This window comes from Phyllostomus discolor, chromosome 3 (genome assembly GCF_004126475.2).
Source record: "Phyllostomus discolor isolate MPI-MPIP mPhyDis1 chromosome 3, mPhyDis1.pri.v3, whole genome shotgun sequence".
Lineage (NCBI taxonomy): Eukaryota > Metazoa > Chordata > Mammalia > Chiroptera > Phyllostomidae > Phyllostomus > Phyllostomus discolor.
In genome coordinates this window covers 112,313,406-112,328,333 of record NC_040905.2, presented here as the reverse complement: position 1 = coordinate 112,328,333, position 14,928 = coordinate 112,313,406, and the positions used below count along the sequence as shown (strand labels likewise).

The window sequence follows — 14,928 nt, the reverse complement described above, 5'->3', positions numbered from 1 at the left end:
TCTGTGTGCCCAGTTCTTACCTGTTCCGTTTAGACACATAGAGGCTTATGCTTGGCTTTTTACAAGTGTATCTTATCAGTTTGCAACAAGTAGGGTATGATGAGCTGAGCAAGTCCAGTGTTCGTGTTTGGTGCTTCCCATCTACCAAAAGTGAGGGGTGCGGGGGCTCTGCCTGTTGTTCATGCCAGCAGCAGCAGCATGAGTGAGATCCTCCATCCCACCTTCTCTGGCTGGCTGACCCACCTACAGACACCCTATGTCTCCTTTCTCTCCCTGCCTGTTACAGGATGGTGTTTTTCCTGGAGGATGTGATGACTTGTACCAAGCGCCTGCTGGAGTGGATAGCTGGTTGGCTCCCACGCCATTTCATTGGGGCCATCCTGGTGTCACTTCCCGCTCTTGCAGTCTATTCACACATCACTTCCGAATTTGAGACAAATATACACGTACGTAAAGGTTTGGCCATTTTATTCCTGAACTCTCTGGACTCCCTCGTCACTTAAAAAAAATGCTTGATGATTTGGGTCACAAATTTAATATAGGCCCTTAAAGAAGTACAATCTCTCTGTCAGCCCTGTGAGTTTGTCCTTTGAAAAGACTTGCCTGCCACAGAGGAGTAGGCAGGGAGTTTTCTACGAAATCTGTCCAGGTGCTCAAGCCTGTTGTTGAGCACACTCACGAATGCTGGCTAAGATGCCACCGTGCTCTGGGGAGAGTTCCCAGTGCACGTGTATCCTGTCCTACCTCTCTTAGTGTCTGTCAAGGTCCAATTCAATTATTTTCTTACTTGTTTTACAACATAAAGAAACATTGTAAGCAACACAAGATAATGTGCTGGTCTGTGATCAGAGAAGGAGCTTCTGAGTTAAACCCCATCAAGAATGAACTTGTGCTGTTGTGGAAGATTGTATTTGGGGTGGAAGAGCTGTAACATGAACTGCCAGGGCAGGCTGACTCTGTTTGATACTTTAATACCAAATTATGTTTCTGCTGACAGCCAGCAAGTACCTGAAGAAAAGGCTTTTTAAATGTAACTGATTCACAGTGACAGTTCTCAAATAGTGTGGCCTGCCTTCCCTTTCCTCCAAAATGCAATTTCCACACAGTTGGAGAATTTTGGGGTCTCCGTGAACTTACTCCCTGAAACTCTATGTAATTAACCTAATGATTCATGATCAATCCTTGACACTGCTGGATATATTGTGATGTCTGTGACATTTTAGTATGACAGAAACACAGATAAATGAGCACATCATTTGATCTCATGGTGCTCAGGTGGCAGTTGGCGAGTGGGCCCATGAGTTGAGGAGGTGGGGTGGGTTCCTAACTGAGTGCCTGTCCCTCGTTGCAGTTCACTGTGTTCATGGGCTCGGCCATCCTCGTCGCCATCGTGCACTACTGTAACTTCTGCCAGCTCAGCTCCTGGATGCGGTCCTCCTTAGCCACTGTCGTCGGGGCTGGGCCCCTGCTTCTGCTCTACATCTCCCTGTGCCGAGACAGGTGTGTATGCCACCGCAGTTCGTGTCTGGTACATTCGACAGCAGGACCACCTTTCCCAGTATCACTTATGTCTCTCTTAACCTCAGCACTAACACCCTGCACTCTAACAGATATTCCCTGTCACAACATAAGAGCTTTCAACACATGTCATCAACTTAATGAAAAGCCTAAGGAGTGGTGTGCAAAAGAAAGAAAAAGAAAATAATTTTAATAACATAACATGTTTAATGTGTGTGCATTTAGACACACAGTGAGGCATCCAAGCCCCACACCAGGCCCCCCAGCCCAGGGTTCCAGCGCCAGGAAGATAAGTCCCCGTAACTTCTGGCTGCAAAAACTAGAGAAGATTGAGTTGGTGTAACAAACATCAGGAGTCCCAAGTAGTTCCTCTTAAAGAACCCACACATGGACTCACTCAGACTCACTCCCTTGGAGCTCCAGCACCTGGATAGAAGCTTGAAAGGTGCCAGTGGTATACAGGGAGGAACTGAAATGTCTGGCCTAAAGCAAGAGCTGGAGGACGGCTTTCTCCCAGACAGAAAGGCAGGCAGAGGCTATTGTCTGTTTTCTGATTCTATCTTCCACAGACCACAGGGCCACAAAGCTGGCAGGCGGGTAACATATCTGAGACTCCATCAACCTAACACTGTTTGCCCTGCCTAGGAGATCTCTTGAGGCTGTGTCCCACCCAACTTATGGGCTCACCCAAGCTGTTAACAGACTTTTCCATATGAATGGTTGGCCTTGGCTCATGCTTCACAGCTTACTAAATCCTCTCAAACAAGCAACAGCTGGCCTCAGCAAGTCCCCAGACCCTGTACCTCTTGTTAAGTGGCCTCAGTCCTGGCACTAGCAGCACCCAGCCTAGATTCACAACTTGGCTTAACCTGGGAATCCCCCAGCACAAGAAGCAGCCATCTCAGATTGCTTTATTTTTTAAAAAAGATTTTATTTATTTATATTTAGAGAGAGGGGAAGGGAGGGAGAAAGAGAGGGAGAGAAACATCAATGTGTGATTGCCTCTCACCTGGTCCCCACTGGGGACCTGGCCTACAACCCAGGTCATGAACCCTGACTAGGAATCAAACCAGTGACCCTTTGGTTCTCAGGCCCTTGCTCAGTCCACTGAGCTATATCAGCCAGGGCTCAGATTGCTTTATATCTCATGCCTAGTGGCCCCAGGCAAAACACAGGTGGGGGCCGACCATGGCCTACACCGCCTGGGAAATCTCAGAACCTGCACACCCAGTTGACAGCTACAGACCACATCCGAGCACCTCCACTTTGCCCCTGCACAGCAGATTCTCCATGGAGGGCAGAGGTTGGTGGTAGTGGTCACAGACAGTCTTTGTAGCTAACTGGCTTGGCTAAAGCCCTCCCATTGAAGCCCACATGAAGGACACACCTTGAGTACCCAGCTTGGGTGATTGGGGAGGCTGTGCCACTGGACCCTACAGAACACCTACTACATTAGGCCACACTACCAAGACAGGGAGTCATAGAAGCTCCCCTAATACACAGAAACAAACACAGGGAAGTTACCAAAATAAGGAGACAAAGGAACATGGCCCAAATGAAAAAAGAAATCATAACTCCAGAAAAAGAACTAAACAAAATGGAGATAAGCAATCTATCTGCATCTGGTTATAAGGATGCTCAAGGAACTTAGTGAGGTCCTCAATGGCATAAAAAAGATCCTGTCAGAAATGAAGGATATGCTAAAGAACAATTTACAGGGAAACAACAGTAGAGTAGATGACGCTGAGAATCAAATCAATGATTTGAAACATAAGGAACCAAAAAAAGCCAAACAAATGCGGATAATGTAAGCAGCCTCTAGGACAACTTGAAGTTTTCCAACACTTGCATCATAGGAGTGCCAGAAATAGAAGAGAAAGAGCAAGACATTGAAAATCTACTTGAAGAAATAGTGAAAGAAAACTTCTCTAATTTGGTGAAGGAAATAGAAATGCAAGTACAGGAAGCACAGAGTCCCAAGCAAGATGGATGCAAAGAGACCCACTTCAGGATATATCATAACTAGAATGCTAAAGGTAAAGATAAAAAGAGAATCATAAAAGCAGCAAGAGAAAGGCATTTAGTTACCTACAGGGGAGTTCCCATAAGACTGTCAGCTGATTTCTCAAAATAAATTTTACAGACCAGAAGAGATTGGCAAGAAATATTCAAAGGCATGAAAAGCAGGGACCTACAGCCAAGACTGTTCAACCCAGCAAAGATACTATTTATAATCAAAGGGCTGATAAAGAGCTTCCCAGACAAGAAAGAACTAAGGGAGTTATCACCAAACCTTATTGTATGAAATGTTAAGGGAACTTATTTAAGAAAAAGAGATCAAAACTATGAACAATAAATAACAATAAATACAAATCTATCAACAATTGAATCTAAAAAAACAAGTAAGCAAACAAGAGGAACAGACATTCATGGATACAGCAAGCATTTTGATGTTTGCCAGATGGGAGGGGAGTGTAGGGGAATGGGTGAAGAGCTGAGGTGATTAAGTACAAATAGATAGTTACAGAGTAGCTATAGGGATGTAAATCACAGTATAGGGTTTGGAGTAGCCAAAGACCCTATACGCATGACCCATGGACATCAGTAATGGTGCGGGCATTGCCTGAGGGAGTGGTGGTGCTTCATGGAGGGGTGCTATGGGAGAAAAATTGGGACAATTATAATAGCATAAATAATAAAATATAATTTAAAACATTTTCATAAGGTCTTGAACCTATGAAGCTTCCTTTTATGTGACACACTTCTAAATACTGGATTTTCTGTGTAGCTACTTAAAAAAAATTTTACTATCAGCATGCATTGAAGAAACACTTTTTTGTAATTGCACTGAATTAGGCTGGCGGGATACTTCAGAGTTACATGGACACTTCTTCACTATATTTTGTACGGTATCTAACATTTGTAGCTCCCCAGATTATTATGTATCCAGAGGGATCCCCCAGTGTTTCCAGAATGTCTCCAAGGAATGGTATTACCATTGCTGAGAACCATTGCTTTAGGGAATTCAAAAGTTGTAAATCCAGTTTGTCTCGATATCAAATGAAATCACCAGTGTATCACCAGTACTTTGGGTATAACCAAAGTATTAGTTAGCAATGGACTGAGTAACTATTCTTTCTTAATTCATTTAATAAAATAATAAGGACATGAAAGATATTCAAATTCCATGCAAATTAAGATCAAAAGAGGAATATAAAGTAGAACTGTCATTCAGTATTTGAAAGGAGACTTTAATGAGTAAATTACTTTAAGGAAAACAAAGCCTACTTTTTCCTTTCTGAAGGTACTGCAGTCTGGAATTATGGTCATTATAAACATCTTTCCCAAGAGCCTGAAATTCAGCAACCTACCTTTTAAGCTTTTAGATCCATCACACATACTTCATCAGCTATTCACAGGGTCATTCAGTAATAGTGTGTGGCTCTTCCACTTGGGTCTGGAGAGCCATTTAGTGGGGAACCTATCATCGCCTCCTTGCCCAGAATTCAAATAACAGATCTTGGGGTAAGGCTGGCAGTCGAATCTCAGTACCCCTCCACACACACAAGATGCTTCGAGCCCATGTAGCCCATCATCACTGCCAAGTCTGTCCAGGGTAGGGTATATATGGGGTGGGGAGGAAAAACATAAACTTAATTCCTATAAAGGGGAGAGGATTCTTTGAGAACCGTGGCCAGGTTTGCAGAAACACAGACACGTGGATTACAGTGATGTCACAATAATGTCTGGACAGGGTAAGATGAAGACATGAATTCTTATAATTCACATCTTGTGATTACAGCACTTGCTTTTCTTTCCTTTTCTGTGAACTCATTTAATACCCCATGTGATTATAAAAGCCACTCTAGTCCTCACCCAGCCTTTGCTGCCCAGGAAAGCTGCTCACAGATGCTGTGCCACATCCCCCTTCTCAATGAGTGAGACTCCCTGGATGGGGAGGCTTGCAGTTCATTGAAGGACTGGGTGGGTTCTGGGTGTAAGAAACAGTGACTCCAAGTGAAGCTTCTATGAATATGGGAAGAATAAGGGCTGAATGTGTATACCTTCTTTAACACCAAAAGAGAGTTCTTTAATTATGTATGGTACAATATCTAAAATTGGGATGCGATGGCTTTGGACACCATTAATAGCAAAGTCGGGCATCTCCAGTGTAATCTGCCAGCACCTCTAACAGCTTCCTTTCAGAACTGATCCTTTGTCAGTGGGCATTGCTATTTGAACATTCTGTTCTATAGGACACCGTGATTAAGTCTTAGCAGTAAAATGTATGCTTTAGAGAGTTTTTCTGTTTTGTTTTGTTCTTTGGTGATTTTGTCTATTTTCCACAGCTGATGTAAAGGCTCTTTAGCTATATCATTATCTTTACCTTGTGTTATTCTTAATCAACAGACAGTATCAAATTATAATGAAAAAAATAGCTGTCTAACTTGATCTCCACATAAAAAAGGAAAAATGTTTATTTAAACTCTTCTCAATGTTTTATATAATGCCTTCTTTGCCTTTTATAATAACACTTTTCTCCTTTTTTAATTTCAGTCCCATAGTAATCTCACACCTTAGTGCAGTACAGAATTTCAGGTAAGCTTTTGACATTCTTACATCCGAATCAACGATAGTAACTATATTATCATTGCTTATTCCTAAACTTTCTAAAAATAATTGTATATTAAATAAAAAGAACTATATATATTCTTAAAAGAATAAATGAAAACTATCTGCTTGTTGAAATATCAGATCATAGTTATGATATCTTATTGGGAAAGTGGAATGATAGTTAAGACATATGTTAGATTTGGTTTAATTTTATATAAGACTTTAGGAGATCTCACCAATCAAAGAAAAGTACTTACTTTATCCCTAAAATATTTTCATATACCTAATTAGAATGAAATATTAAATGTTAGACCCTAGCTTTACTATAAACATCAAACTAAATTTACTATATAAATTGAAGGCTTAAAATAAAAATTAGATAAAACTATATAAAAATCTAGGGAAAATAAAATTAAGTGGTTTTCAAGCCTCTAAGACAGAGATAGCTTCCCAATTTTACAAACAATAATAGAACCACATGTAAACAAAAAAAAAAGAAAGAAAAGACTTACTGATAAGATTGATTAGGGGGATCAAAGCAGACTGAGACAAATATTTTGTGGGATTGTTGTTAAAAATGTAAGAGCTAATTAAGGCCTACATAGATAAAGGACAGAAAATAACCAAGAGATTCACAAGAGAAAATGTAGGTAGTAGGTAAATATGTTACTATCAAAGTCATTGCACGTTTAAATAACTACAGAATTCCTTTAGGCCTTTTAAATTGGACCTTTAAACACATGGACAAAGCCAAAGGGGGTAGGTTTGAGGGTGGGAGGTGGGGATGGTCGGGTGGCGGGGGGGCCTCGTGGTGGGGTAAAAATGGAGACAACTGTACTTGAACAACCATAATAAATAAATAGATAGATAGGATCTTTAAAACGTTACAGTGAAAATACCAGTGTAGGCCAAGGTATGGCACATTCATAAATTGCTGGTGGTGTAGCTGGTTGTGTAGCTATTAGGCATTTATAAAATATAAGTTTATTTAATAAACTGGCACATTAGGTGACTTTGTCTAGATCAGGAAGCTAAAGATCAGAGAAGTTAAGAACCTGCCCATTGTCACACAGCTGGTCACTGTCAGTGCTTAAGCCCTGGCCTCGCTAACAACCAGGTCATGCTTCTTCTGCCATGCTGTCTGACTCCTCAGAATGGTACAGTTGTTTTAGAAAGTGATTTTACAAGCTATAAAAATGGTCATAGCCTTTAAGTACATACTTCTGTTTTTGCTTATCTGTCAAGGAGATAACTCAGCATGCCCAAAAATACCGATCACAATGATTAATAATATTAAAAAGTCATCAGCAACGTCAGCTGTCAATAAAAAAGAAATTAATTATGATACACATATTCAAATTTTGCAGCTATTAAAATGAAGCAACATTGGAAACATTTATGGTTTTCATTGTCATTTATTATGTGAAATTATATATGTTCTGTAGGTACAGGTAGGTAATTCATTGTGTATGAAAATGTAAGATATTATAAGATATAGTAAAATATAGTCTATATCTTACATCTAACTAGTAAAGATATAACATTACTAGTGCTAGTAATGAATAAGGAGTGATTATATTTTTCTGTTTCTGCAATTAAAAAATTAAATATCTGTGGACATTTAGACCTTGGAAGGAGAATTGAAGTAACTATGGAACAAAAGCTGAGTGCAGACGTGTTTCTGTGTATGATTACAACTACAGTATTCGAAAGAGAAATACTTAGTAGCTCTTTGTAAGTTAAATTTTCATTGATGTATAACATAAACTGAAAAGAGTACCCAGATCATAAGAATACAGCTCAATGAATTTTCACAAGTGAGTGCACCCTCTTAACTACCATTCAAACCAAAAAGAATATTACTAAGACCCCAGAAGCCCCTCTGTGTCCTGTCCTGGTGATGCTCCGCCCCTGCATTCTAGGCATAGATTTTATATGGCACCAAAATATACCAAAATGTTAATAAATCCTGGGTTTAGCTGATTAGAACCATGATTGACCTTGTTTTCTATTTTTCTCTATGTTTTAATCCTTCTTCTCCATGAGGAGTTATACTATATTTTGCTCTTTAATTTATGCTTTAATGTCCAATTACTAAGTCATAAATTGACTCCTGTATTTAGTCACATAAAATTCCCCTTTTGGAACTGGCTTTTGCTATTTGATTTTAGGAATAGGGCCATCACTTTTGTTCCTTCTGTAGTAGAGTAAGAAATACAGGTTATAGATCTGAAGTAATTCTCCCATCTGTGTGTTACAGATCTAGTCTGTTGCAGGGCAGCCCCTTGGGCACTAACTGTAAATCTGCGCATAAGACTCTTTTAAGCAAAGGTAAAAGCAAACATTGTGGTCCATTCCTCTTTCCATTCCATACTGGCCCACATTTCTCTGCTCCTCTCCTCCACCCACAGGGAACTGGCCTGTGCCGGTCACCAGAGTTAGGCTACATTGCTGACTTTGACCACAGCACAGTAAGAGAAGAGACAAAACCAGTAGAACTATTGAGGAAAGCTAGACACATTATCCGTTTCTACCAAGGGATTTACAATGCCTGGTTGTGCTGTTAAGATGACATTAAGCCTTGTTGATGTCTACTCATAAAGAGAGCTGTTCCTCTGTGTCACCACTTTGGAGAAACAGAAAGAAAGGTCCGAACCCAGTGAGATGGGCTCACACATAGAAGGTTTACTTTCTCCACTCTCTACTCTAAAGCCAACTGGAGATCTGAGAGGCCAGACATAAATTTGTTTTAGTCATCTACAATAAATAGTTATGTTGTTCAGTGGTTGAGATTCATAATATGTATTGCCATATGTTTAAATGACCGTTGGGAAAATAAATAAGTGAAGTGTGATGTGTCTTACTGTAGAGGCCTTTTTTGGTTCTTGGTCTACAGGCACCAAGTCATAGAACCTGTATCAGGATTCCCCCAAACTACCCCTGGTCTGATAATTTGCTAGGAAGACTCCGGACTTGACACATAGTCCACATAGTCATACTTGTGGCTGTGGTTTGTTACAGAGAAAGGACACAAAGCAAAATCAGCAGGGCGAAAAGGCACATGAGGTGGAATCAAAGGAAACCAGGTACCAGCTTTGAAGAGTCCTCTCCCAGCGGAGTCATATAGGACACACTTAATCCCTCCAGCAATGAGCTGTCACAGTGCATGTGAAATGTTGTCCACCAGGGAAGCCCTGTAGGGACTCAGTGCCCAGGGTTATATTGGAGGCTTGTCACATTGGCACCCTCTTCCTAGCTTGAACCAAAATTGCAGGCTTTCAGAAGGAAGGCAGGTACTCAATATAAAGCGAGTTGTTTGTACAGTCTAGGCCCGGTGAGCCCCTCTCATCAAGAAGGGGTAGGCACTTACCATACCCAAGTTCTCTGATGACAGCCTCAGGCACCTTTGCCAGAAGACTTTTCTACAGATGGCAGCCTGTGATCCGTTGTGTTAACTTCTTTCTGTAAAGAGCCTTAGGCCAGTAGTGACTTAGCAATATCATATCCTTTCTTCAGTTTTCATGTGAGGAAATTGAGGCCCAGAAAGATGACATGATTCACCCAAGGTTCTAGGATTCTGCAGTGGTCCAGCCAGGACAGAGCCAAAGTGTCATCATTCTAAGGCTAGGGCGTTGTGACTAGGCTTCAGAGAGGGTTGTGGTGGCCGTTTTGGTCAATTCCATTATTTTTTAATATCCTTTAGTTACAGGTAACAGTAAAACTCATTAAACACTTTGAGTAAAGAATTCAGTTTTCTGTGCTATGGAGCTCTCTGAACTGAGGACCCATTCATTTCATATATCATTATGTTTATATGGTGAGGCAGCCCTTTGTTATATAAAACCCAGTATCCTACTTGGTGCATTTTAGAAACATATCAGGGTACAAAATTTATCAGAACAGAACAGTCACAATGTTATATACAAATAGAAGAAAGATTAGAAGGAACTTTAATAAATGTTAACAGTGATAGCCTCTGGATGGCAGGATGACAAATGAATCTTTTTTCTTTCTACTTTCTTCTTTAAATTTTGTAGGTAGTATTTTTAATTGTTTTGTGTGTGTGTCTGTGTGTGTTTAAAAAGTAAACTTCACAAGAGGGTGTGCTCCTCATGTTAATCTTCAGAGCTCCAGTCACAGCTGTCGCCCTTCACACTGTGGAACAAAAGGACAGCCCCTGACAGCAGGCTCAGTTCTTGGAGGGGAGAGAAATAAGAAGGGCAAGTTGGAAATTTCTAGTGGAATTGTAAATGCACAGTACTTTAAATTACTCAGTAATTCTACTTCCAGTTTATTCCACAGACAGAATTATTCTTATGCACAATGATACAGTGCAGCCTTTTTCCCAGTAGTAGGATAAGGATGCAACCTAGCGCCCACAGGAGGGAGTCTGCTGTTACTGCATATCCATGTATTACAGTAGTGCACGACCTCAAGAAAATGACAGTGTTTGTTACCTGGAAGAAAAGACATATATTTTCCCATTGTTTATACTGTTTAAGATTCTTACATGTGTTACTTTTAAACATACACTGTTTATACTTAAAAAAAATGTTGAAATTGCCTTAAATGACTGGCAAAATGAAACTAACTCATAGTGGAGGGAATGGTATTTTGCCAAATGTTTATAAAGGCAAAGAGTAGAGAACTTAGAAAAATTCTTTGTAAAATTACAGGTCTTTTAAAACTAAAGTTGGATTAGAAATCTAAAAAGTGGCCCTGGCTGGTGTAGTTCAGGGGATGGAGTGCTGGCCTGTGAACCAAAAGGTGGCTGGTTCGAGTCCCAGGTCAGGGCACATGCCTGGGTTGTGGGCCAGGTCCCCAGTGTGGGACATGTGAGAAGCAACCACACATTGATGTTCCTCTCCCTTTCTTTCTCCCTTCCCCTCTCTCTTAAAATAAATAAATAAAATCTTTAAAAAATTTTTTAAAAAGAAAAAATCTAAAAAGTAAATATATCAGAGAATGTTAAATTTCTTGGGTGTGACAGTAGTGTGGTTATGTAGGGAAATGTTCATATTCATAGGAGATATGCACTGAAATAATCAGGACTGAAGTTCCATGATGTCTGCAGCTTTCAGAATGTTCAGCAACAAGTGTGTGAGTGTGTGTACATGTGTGTGTGTTGACAGAGGGAAAAGGCAAAGTGGCAAAATGTTAACAACAGTTGAATCCAAGAGAAGGATATATGAAGGTTTGTTTTGCTAGTCTCTTAACTTTCCCATAAGGTTGACATTTTTCAAAATAAAAAGTTGGGGAAAAGATTTTTTTAAAACCAAAGAACTAAAGACTTCTGAAAAAGCAATTACAAAGTAGTTATTAAAGAAATTAGTTACAGAAGTCAGTCTTTACCTCTCCACATCTTTGGGCAGCCAACTAAACAGAAATGGGTTGTTTTGCAGCTGCAGGTAGTCAAAGGTTTGAGCTTGACACAATTTTATGCAGACTGCTGGTTAGCTGGGCTGTTTCAGAACCTGAAGTGCTGAGAGTAACCTTTTCTTTAAAAGATCCATTTAAAAAGGGACGTCTTTCTCTTCTTTTTCCTCTGCAGTTCGGAGAGGAATCCATGCAATAGTTCATTGCTGCATGACAGCAGGAGACCAGCCAGCCTGATTGGCCAGGAAGTGATTCTCGTCTTCTTTCTCCTGCTCTTGTTGGTCTGGTTCCTGAATCGAGAATTTGAGGTCAGCTACCGCCTTCACTACCATGGGGACGTGGAGGCAGACCTTCACCGCACCAAGATCCAGAGCATGAGGGACCAAGCCGACTGGCTGCTAAGGAACATCATCCCCTACCATGTGGCAGAGCAGCTGAAGGTTTCCCAGACCTACTCCAAGAACCACCACAATGGAGGAGTCATCTTTGCCAGCATTGTCAACTTTAGTGAGTTCTATGAGGAGAACTATGAGGGAGGCAAGGAGTGCTACCGGGTCCTCAATGAGCTGATCGGGGACTTCGACGAGCTCCTGAGCAAGCCAGACTACAGCAGCGTTGAGAAGATTAAGACCATTGGGGCCACATATATGGCTGCATCAGGACTGAATGCCACACAGTGCCAAGATGGCAGCCACCCACAGGAGCACCTGCAGATCCTGTTTGAGTTTGCCAAGGAGATGATGCGTGTGGTGGATGACTTCAACAACAACATGCTGTGGTTCAATTTCAAGCTCAGAGTTGGCTTTAACAATGGACCCCTGACAGCAGGGGTCATTGGCACTACCAAGCTGCTATACGACATCTGGGGGGACACTGTCAACATTGCCAGCAGGATGGACACCACGGGAGTGGAGTGCCACATCCAGGTGAGTGAAGAAAGCTACCGTGTCCTAAGCAAGATGGGCTACGACTTTGACTACAGGGGCACGGTGAATGTTAAGGGCAAAGGTCAGATGAAGACCTACCTTTACCCAAACTGCACGGACAATGGGGTTGTGCCACAGCACCAGCTCTCCATCTCCCCAGACATCCGAGTCCAGGTGGATGGCAGCATCGGACGGTCTCCCACAGACGAGATTGCCAACCTGGTGCCTTCTGTACAGAACTTGGACAAGACATCTCTGGGTTCTGAGAACAACACACAGGCCAAGGACACCCGCCTGTCTTCTAAGAGACCCTGGAAAGAGCCTGTCAAAGGTGAAGAAAGGTGTCGATTCGGCAAAGCCATAGAAAAAAGTGACTGTGAAGACATGGGGATGGAAGAAGCCAATGGACTCACTAAGCTCAATGTCTCAAAGAGTGTGTGATGCAGCACCTGGATGCTGCCCGTGGTGCTCTGTTCATCAAAACACAATAATATTTGTATTTGGCTGTTGTGTGTTCCAAGCGCCACAGTTTCCATCCCCAGATGTGGTGCCATGTGGTCATTGCAGCCCTAACTTCTGTGTAGATCACAGTTATTCAGGGTTCATTTCCATCCATTTCTTTCCTTTTTCTCTCCCTGGAGTCCTCTTCCCTTGGTGTAACTGTTCAGCAGCATGAGGAACAAGTACCTTCAGGGGCTGGCTGTGGCTTCAGAGATTAGGGAAAGAAGCCACAGGTGGAGATCATGGCATTGGGTATTGTTGGACTTTTAAGACAAAAGCTGTGGTTAAGATGTCACTTTTATTGCTTTTTCTCATGAGATACTTTTTTTTTGCTAATACAATGTTTTCAAAGTTATTTTTTCTATATACATAGTAATGTTTTCCAGTGACCTGATCTTCCTATGTAAACACTTACATGCGCACACACTTGCATTTATGAATCTGAGATTAAGTGCCAGTAACTCACTGAGAGGGGATGTCAGGGGGGTTGGGGCGTGGGCTGAGAACAGCAGTCAGCCAGGACAGCCTGGCGTCCCTCCCTCCCTGCACCTTTCAGATCACCCGAGCCCTTGTGGGCTGTGGGTGTCCCACTCCCCAATCCTCCACATGCAGGCCGGGATTCCAAATGCTAACCAATAACAAAGCCTCAGGTATTTAAAAGCTATTTTTATTCTGCCCTCGTGCCAAGGGGTCTTCCATCTGGGAGTGAAGGGGGTTGTCTTTGAGGCTGACTTGTCTGAGAGGGAAATGAAAATAAGTGTCTGAGGGTTGCATTTATTTATTTATTTATTTATCTGTCTGTCAGGAAGCGTGTTTTCAGGGAGGGAATGCCGAGTCCTTCTGGTAAAGGGAAATAGACTCTGGGGATCTGCCAAAGGCACACGGCAGAGGACAAGAAGTTATCTTAGTGTTTTAGCCACTTTGGGCCACCTCCCCCATGAGGGGGCCAAGCAGGACCCCAGGGGACATGGCCAGAGCTCTGGGTCAGAGAAGCTCTCCACCACTGTTTTTTAAACAGAATGCCGCTACTTCTGCCCTGGCCCTACATGATGCTGTGGGGATTGGATCAGAACCTGGCTGGGCGTGAAGCAGGAGGTCTGGGCAAAGCACAAAGACGGCAGAACAGTGCCAGTGCTGTCTTGGCCTTCACACATTCAAGAAGTTTCTCCATCCTTCCCATTCTCAGACTGTGCAGGGCCTATTTGTGGCAGGATTGGACCTGGTGAATGAATGTCATCCCTCTCTAGGTGGACTTCTTCCACTGTAGGTTGGAACAGAATCGTCTGGATGCAAACGAGGCATTAAACCAGGGGCGGCATAGAAAATTTAGGAAACTCACTTCTGTGCCCTTTGTTGCCAGTTCTCATTGTAATCACGTTTTGCCATGTGGAGTCTGAAGCTTATGTAGAACTGAACTCGAGCTAGAGTTGCCTTGTCATAGTCACAGTTATTTTTAAGGTGACAGTGGCCTATTGCTCATGCGATATTTTGAGGACTAACTCCTCTGTTTAAGGTCTTCGCCGACATGCCCTGTGCATTTGCTTTTCACTGGTAAATCTGTGTGTAACTTTCACATCTGCGTTAAGTCCTGTTATCACTTCTCCTCAAATTCGTACAGAACCTGCCATTTCTGGCATCATGAAATACTGATTCTGATTAGCCATCTCCCCAGAGGACATGGGACGACCACCTGGCTGTACAGCTGTAGCCGGGATCTCAATGTCCTGGGAATTGAGAACATTCTCAGTAACTACGATTTTCCTTCAGGTTTTACTGTCACTGTGTTGTTCTTCCAATGCCAGAGAAAGGATGGTGTGACAATACCTCTTGCTTCTAAAGAATGTATTATTATAAAATATTGCAGAATTTTTATTTAAAAAAAACCACTACCTGATGCTCTCCTTGTCTGTAGGGATTGTGGGTGTTTTCGGGGTTTCTTCCATCAGTATTAAGGTGTGTGTTTGAGTGTGGCTCTTTTCCTTTGCCTTCTTGC

The 14,928-nt window shown here is 42.0% G+C and overlaps 1 protein-coding gene across 1 annotated transcript in view; it reads left to right on the top strand.

Moving 5' to 3' along the window:
* LOC114503776 (adenylate cyclase type 9-like) overlaps positions 1-13,668 on the top strand; it is a gene marked incomplete at its 5' end in the record, with an annotated part of 36,247 nt that extends 22,579 nt beyond the window's left edge. The window contains 4 exons of the mRNA XM_028521413.2: positions 287-446; positions 1,352-1,500; positions 6,076-6,117; positions 11,684-13,668. Of these exons, the coding sequence (XP_028377214.2) occupies positions 287-446; positions 1,352-1,500; positions 6,076-6,117; positions 11,684-12,875 (1,543 nt within the window). The remainder of the gene's footprint in view (positions 1-286; positions 447-1,351; positions 1,501-6,075; positions 6,118-11,683) is intronic.
* Positions 13,669-14,928: the final 1,260 nt, after the last annotated feature.